This window comes from Vollenhovia emeryi, unplaced genomic scaffold, assembly GCF_000949405.1.
Source record: "Vollenhovia emeryi isolate VEMERY1.0 unplaced genomic scaffold, V.emery_V1.0 DF939262.1, whole genome shotgun sequence".
Lineage (NCBI taxonomy): Eukaryota > Metazoa > Arthropoda > Insecta > Hymenoptera > Formicidae > Vollenhovia > Vollenhovia emeryi.
In genome coordinates, this window is record NW_011967104.1 from 292,550 (window position 1) to 299,438 (window position 6,889).

The 6,889-nt window shown below is 47.2% G+C and overlaps 2 protein-coding genes across 5 annotated transcripts in view; one reads left to right on the forward strand and one right to left on the reverse strand.

Annotated features, from left to right (window-relative positions):
- The window catches only part of LOC105559605 (UBA-like domain-containing protein 2), a 22,274-nt gene extending 18,439 nt beyond the window's left edge, over window positions 1-3,835 (reverse strand). For 2 of the 4 annotated variants that reach the window (XM_012008027.1, XM_012008026.1), the window contains exon 1: window positions 3,242-3,835. In XM_012008027.1, coding sequence (XP_011863417.1) covers window positions 3,242-3,349 — 108 coding nt within the window. In that variant the 5' untranslated portion in view covers window positions 3,350-3,835. Of the gene's footprint in view, window positions 1-906; window positions 1,585-3,241 lie in introns of those variants that run through there. The other 2 variants (XM_012008024.1, XM_012008025.1) reach the window with 2 other exon arrangements.
- A 799-nt stretch (window positions 3,836-4,634) lies between these two features.
- LOC105559607 (28S ribosomal protein S18a, mitochondrial) lies at window positions 4,635-6,176 on the forward strand. Its single transcript, XM_012008030.1, has 4 exons — window positions 4,635-5,078; window positions 5,198-5,331; window positions 5,805-5,928; window positions 6,025-6,176. The coding sequence occupies exons 1-4, from the start codon at window positions 4,976-4,978 to the stop codon at window positions 6,135-6,137; spliced, it is 474 nt and encodes a 157-aa protein (XP_011863420.1). The 5' UTR covers window positions 4,635-4,975; the 3' UTR covers window positions 6,138-6,176.
- Window positions 6,177-6,889: the final 713 nt, after the last annotated feature.

A 6,889-nucleotide genomic window follows, 5' to 3' on the forward strand; every position in this document is an offset into this window, starting at 1 on the left:
TATTTTACAAGATATTTTGTAATTTACGTCAAAATATTGGAACTTTCAAACCTTAATAACTCAAAAAGTTCTTAATAAAAAATACTTTATTATAGCGTTTTGGAAAGCTCTCGAGGTTAGCTACAAGAATATGTAATAAAAAATAGGGGATGCCATTTAAAAAAATTGGTGTGACCTTTATGTGACCTTCAAATAATTCTTTAAGGTCAAACCAATGGTACCGTCTTATGGCCCCCTCGAAACCATACAACTTTTGTCTGAAATTTTTTTTTATTTGATGTGCAGTTCTCGAGATTTTTTGTTGTCTCAAGATAAAAACTCACCCTGTATATTGTCGATAAATGTTTCAAGTACTGATTTGCTTATACCGAGGGGGAAACCGTTGACCAAAATCTTGTACACCAATGCCCATTAATGCCCAGTGGGCTTATAATGCCCAAACTAATGTCCAAAAAATGCCTATTAATGCCCAGTAATGCCGCAAATCTGTACACCACAATGCCCTCGGTTTACCCCTCGGCTTATACAAAATAGAATGTCGCAAAAACACATTGTAGATTAGACTTAATTGTACGTCTGATCTTCTCAAATTTCTACTTTATTTCTCTCTTTCCGCCTCTTTTCCAGTAATATGTATTTAACAAAATTATACGCAAAGAAACAAGGTCAAAACGCGAGCAAAGTTAGTCGTTAGTCAGACTAAAACCTCGGAAAAAATTGTTACATACAGTTTCACTTTTCACAGGCAGTTTTATTGTTTAACTTACATAACAATATCGTTACACACAGTTCACGTTGTAATAAAAAAAAAGCTCCAACTCTCGTCCGAATAAAAATTCTTCAACAAGATGCGACACTTTCGAAAAACCTAAATACGAAAGTACAAAAAGAGTACGCGAAACTTACTCGAAACATATTTTCATGTCCCGCGGGGTCTCAATCGCATCCCATTGAAGATCAAATACACCGAATTTATTTCGAAGAGCTGTTTCAACCCCCGAACGTACACGGATAGCGCATATAAGAGAACACACATGTCTATGTCTATTTTCAGTCGTCCCTAAAACGTGATTAATCTCATTCCGCGGCATTCATTAGAGAGACTTTCGCGCGCAGCTGCAGAATCTGCGTTTTTCCCACCTCTTACACCTCGTATTCAGAACGAGCGACAAATTGCCGTAATTTGGCGCGATTAATTGGGAGCTGTCAAAATTTTTCCCCGGGAGAAAGACCGACGCGGTCTCCCACGCCTTCGACCGGCGCCGTAAAAACCGGCATAAATTCGCCGGATTTAATTTTCCCCGACACGCGCATGGAAAGGGCCTGGGCAGGAAGATTGCCGTAACCGTTTTACGATCCCGTCGTAAGACGTAAGTCAGTGTCGGAAGTCAACGCACAAAGAATCTACGCGTGTCGCCTCGCAATACTACGCGAGGGATGCGACATACGTCTAAAATTCTTTGCGCGTTGACTTTCGACACCGACTTAAGGCTGGCGTTACATTTGTCGTATGACAAAGTTTTCGAATGTGTCAATCGGCTGCAAAATAAAAAGTTCTCGAGTCTCTAGAAATTTTCTAGCTTGTAGCCAATCAACGCGCTTAAAAAATTTGTCGTACGACAAATACAATCCTTACGGCCTGAGCAGAAAGATTGTCGTAATCGTTTACGAATCCGTCGTAACACTCAAGTCGGTGTCAGAAGTCAACGTACAAAGAATTGTCGTGCGTCGCCTCGCGACGCAACGCGACGGATACGACATACGTCTACGACAATTCTTTGCGCGTTGACTTTCGACACTGACTTAAGGCTGGCGTTACATTTGTCGTATGACAAAGTTTTCGAACGTGTCAATCGGCTGCAGAATAAACAGTTCTTGAGTCTCTAGAAATTTTCTAGCTTGTAGCCAATCAACGCGCCTAAAGAATTCGTCGTACAACAAATGTAATAGTACCCTAAAGCCTAATCCACAAAGTGCCTTCTGCATCTTGAAACATCCTATTTCATATAAACAAACAGATTAAAAAATTTGCCAACAATGTACGATCGTACAAAGTACAACATACAATTTATCAACTGCACAAGTGTTGCAAACGTATTTATCGACCTACAAAATAGAATGTTTCTAGACCCAGCGAGCACATTGTAGATCAGGCTCGAGTCTCGCGGCGGAATCGCAAATGGTTACGGCAATCGTTCCGCTCAAGACGCCCGAAGACGCGACGACACGGCGAGAGGCTGCCATTGTCCGCGGAAAGTCACGCGGGTGAGTCACACGCTCGCGTAGACGCGTGGAACTCGCCGAAATCGCACAGGTCGGGCCCTCCCCTCCCCCCGGTTTCCGCTTCTGACAATCGCGCGGGGGAGGGATTGTGTAACGGCCCCGGAGCCTGTGTAGCACCAGGATTGCAGAAGACGCGTGTAAACACGGCGCACCACGTGACTCGCCGCAAATAGCAATTATCGATCCCTCCCCCGTCGTGCCGCGTCCTCGTCAATCGGGACAAGATTTTGCGTGCGTGGTGCGCGCCGAAAGGCGAGAGAGACGAACGTAACCCTTCGCCCCCGCCCCCTCGCTGAGGAAGAACGCTTCGTGCTCTCGCTCCGAGCAATAACATTGCGCAATAATTCCCCGGCGACCTACGGGCACGACGTAACTGGCCCGCGATCGATAGCCCGCGCCGAGGAACCCCTGATCGTCGTCGAGTCGCTCGCAACGCGCGACGACATGCCCCCCTCCCGCCCCGCCCCCCCGTTGCGCAACGCGACGCGCGGATCGCCGGACGAAAACAAACAATCGCCGGAGACGCGAGCGACGCGCGCTTCGCCGAGGACGAGACCCCGCGGCCGCTGTTCCACAACGACGCCGCGCGCGCCGACGGCGAGCCGCTCGGACGAGGCCTCGTCCTCGGCGACGCGCCGCGTCCGGCGCAATTTTTATGAATGAAGCCGAGGGACGGAGCCGCGGAATCGCACGCGGCGTCGAGGTCGAGGCGGAGGCGGAGGCGGCGGCGGCGGCGGCAGCGGCGACGACACGGCGGCCATTTTCGTCGCTTTGTTTACGTAGCGGAGCGTCCGAGCGGAGGATACCAGGCTGGTTACGCGCGCACCGCGGGAGCCCGTGCGATACACACACGGGTCAGCGAGTGGAGAGAGGGGGAGGGCGCGGGGGACGCGCATATTCTCGGGTTCCTCCTTCACCCCCGGCCCCGCGCGCCCCTCCGTCCAAGTCGTTTCCTCACCTCGAACTGCCAATGCGCTGCCTGCAGCAACTGCTTCGCCTGCTCCCGGGCACAGCCAGCGGCCAACACAAACTGATTGATCATCACCTGCTCCCGAAGTGCGTCCATGTTCCTCGCTTTTTTTCCCCCTTTTCCTCGGTGCGTCGATCACGTTTCGCGACGCGCGAGGGAGAGTCGCCACGGGGAGCCCGGGGATCGGCCGGGAGAGAGAAAGCGAGATAAATATCTCGGCGCGGAGAGGGAGAGAAAGAGAGAGAAGTGTGGACGGACGGTCGTACGAAGTAAACAGCTGAACGAAAGAGGGACGGAAGGACAGGATCGTAACACGCGCACGAGACTCGTTCCGATACGGCGCGAGCGGCGGTGTTCGCGATCCTCCTCTCTCGGCCTCTGCCGCGTTGCGCCGCGCGCTCGCGGACCGACCCGGTCGTCGCAGGCGCTTCCGCTTTTCCTACGCGGCGCGAGCCGCGTGACGACCACGACGACGGCGACGACACACCACGGCGAACGGCGGGCGGCCCTTTGTTTTCAAAACTAAACTCATCGCAGGCGACCGCGACTGCCGCGAGAGCGCTACGGCCGCGCGGCGGCGGCGGCGGCAGCGGCGGCGGCGGCGACGACGACGACTACGACGGGACGCGGCGGGAGCGGAGTGAAGTGCGCGGCTGGCCGAGCGCGGTGACGTCACACGCCGCCCTCTCGCCTGAAGTTGGCCACGCGCGCGCTTCTCGCGGTCTTCGAAGTCAGCACCTTCTTGGCGAGACTGCTTTCGTTCGGGGTTGAGAAAATTACTCTATAAAAGTATCTAGTTACAGTTGGGGCCAGTTTCGCAAAGTTCGGTTAACTGCTAACTGACGGTTAATTGATTCTCTGTCTCTTCTTAGATAACAAAATAGAAAAACATAGGGAATTGACTGAACTCTGGTTAACAGTTGACCGACGTTTGTGAAACTGGCCCTTACAGTTTTTCGCTAAAAATGCAACTGAAGATGTTACTTAAGTTACCAATTCTGAAAAGTAACGCGTTAACAGTTACCGGAGAGAGACCTGAGAGCGGCCACGCCGGCGTTTTATTATACCTGATCCCGTTTCGGGAGACTGTTTTGCGCGCTGTTACGCCCATTTTTACCTTTGGAATTATTTCATTACGCATTTTCTGACTCTGCCGATAAAATTGCCACTTGGTGCATGTCTGTGCTATGCATTCCGACATCCAATTTATAAAATTTATATTGTCTACGTGAGAAAAGTTTATGTAAATATCATGCAGATAATTTAATTATGTTAACGTCACTTTGAATTTCACAGCACAATCCTGAAAAATAGGCGTAGCTCATGCTACGCGAGTTCATACTCGCACAAAGTGGAGACTTTATTGACAGTGTCAGAAGTTGCATAGTAAAATAGTTCCAAAAGTAAAAATGGCGTGGGCGCTCTCAGGTCTCTCTCTGCAGTTACAGTTACTCAAAAAGTAACGAATCCTTACTTTGCAGTTACTTGCTTGCAATAAAAATTAAACTATCAAATCTGCGCTTGAATTATTAAGTGTCGATTAAAGCGTTTATGTGCAAATGCAAGACCTAGTGCGATCTGTGTGGTTTTAAAAAATATAGTCTCCAGCAGAGCAATTTCAACGTACTTAATCGGATTTTTTTTATACATTCGTTACCGCGACGGCTATCGCTACGAAACGAGGCATCGAGAACCACTGGACTCGACTGGTCTCGCAGAAAAATGGCGGCACTGTGTCGGTCCGTGAGGCAATTCGGAAAGAGTCTGATTTTCTCAGAGCCCAGCAGAAGCGTGTCGCTGTCCGCGACCGCGCGTTTAAGAGAGAGTGAGTTTGTTACTGGGTAAACGCCGCTTTACTGAGCGGAATATCAAATTTTACTCCACTCTTAACCTAACCTAACCTCTATACTCCGAGTTTATTTACATTCCAACTTCTTGTCGCAGTAATTAAGAAGAAAGAGGATAATGTCCTGACCATCGAGGCCGTGCGCGTGCCTCAGAAGAAGGAGAATCTATTGGTGAAGCTGGACTCAAACGCGTGTCCCCTTTGCGCCACGGAACTCGACGTCAAACACACCGTCAGTCCATTACTAAACCACAGTATCGTCCCATAAATATTGCGGTCTTTAGACCCGGTTTTTCATTTTCTGGCCAACTGTTAACCAGAAGTTAGTCGACTCCCCACTTTCTTCTGTGTTATCGGAGAAGAGGCAGAGAATCGACTAACCTCTGGTTAATAATTAACCAGAAAATGTAAAACCGGACTTTAGAGATATTCTTGAGGCAATGAAAAAGATCTTGTCACTTTGCTTTTAATCCAAAATACATTTTTTATTATTTGTACAACTTCTCTCCCACTTGAGCTTAAACTTTTAATTTCCCGCTGACAAAAGTCTCTCGGCTTTGAGTTGAGGAATAAGTCGAGCTCCTTTTGTGCAGCGTTATTTATGGGATAATCCAATGATTAATCACAAGTTCCAGCAATTGAAGTAATTTATGTTGCGCGAGCGATTTGTACCAGTCGTTAAACCCGAGGTTCTTTGTTTCGCAGGATGTCCTTATTCTAAGTCAGTTCCTGCGATCGAATGGAACGATGCTGCCACGTAGGATAACCGGACTGTGCAACGTGCAGCAGAAAAGAGTTAGCGTCTTGGTTCAAATGGCTCAACGAGCGGGTTCGTATGCGAGCGTGAATCCGATTACGTTGAAATTGTGCTGCTGAAGGCACAAGTTTCCTGGAAATGACGCTCACCTTGCTCCGTTTCTTTCAGGCTTGATGCCGAACAAATTTACTAAACGGATTATGAATTCTCGAAGGCCAGATTGGAGGAAGTTCAACGCGTATTACGATGAGGATACCATAAAATACAAATATAAGCGCTAGGAAATGTACATTACGGAATTAAATAGCACAGTTTATTTACACGGTTGAACGTTACTGTTTAATCGAACGTGTTAATCCGTCTCTCTGCCTGATTATCTTCTTTACAGTAAGATTCTCAACTCGAAGAGACATGGGCCAGTACGGGAATTCTGTAACTTGTAATCGATGCTTTTCGGTATCGTTAACTAGCGACAGCCAATGGCGAGGACGATCTTCGAAAGAGACGCAGATTTTCATTGGTTGCTCCTAGTTAACGTTATCGAAAAACCTCGATAGCAAGTTAGAGAATTCCCGTACAGGATTCATTGTTAGATCTTGTATTTAAGACCGTCTTTAAGTTTGTCTTAAGATGCTGTATCATTTTTTTTATTGGCTACGGAGTATCTAAAGATGATTCTTAAGAATATGTAGGGTCTTAATCAGGGTTGGGAAGTAACTCGTTACTTGTAACGAAGTTACAGTTACAGTTACTTCTTTTTGGTAACTCTAACTTAACTTCGTTACTTTTTCTACATCTGTAACTGTAACTTAACTCAGTTACATTTTTTCGATAACTAGTAACTAATTTAACAGTTACATTAATAGTTACTTTATGTATATATTTTCAACCTCCACAAATCGCATTAGGCCTTGCATTTGCGCATAAACGCCTTTATCCCCTGCCGGAAATAATTCTACAAAAAATTAAATATAACTGCCAGAATCTAAGAAATTCTACGTAAATTTAAAAAGTGTTTATAAACATTAAAATT

What these genes read in the sequence shown, in the direction of transcription:
- LOC105559607 (XM_012008030.1), top strand. Translation starts at nt 4,976, where the DNA reads ATGGCGGCACTGTGTCGGTCCGTGAGGCAATTCGGAAAGAGTCTGATT. An exon ending in GACCGCGCGTTTAAGAGAGA is followed by an intron (nt 5,079 to 5,197) that starts GTGAGTTTGTTA and finishes TTCTTGTCGCAG; the next exon opens with TAATTAAGAAGAAAGAGGAT. An exon ending in TCAAATGGCTCAACGAGCGG is followed by an intron (nt 5,929 to 6,024) that starts GTTCGTATGCGA and finishes CGTTTCTTTCAG; the next exon opens with GCTTGATGCCGAACAAATTT.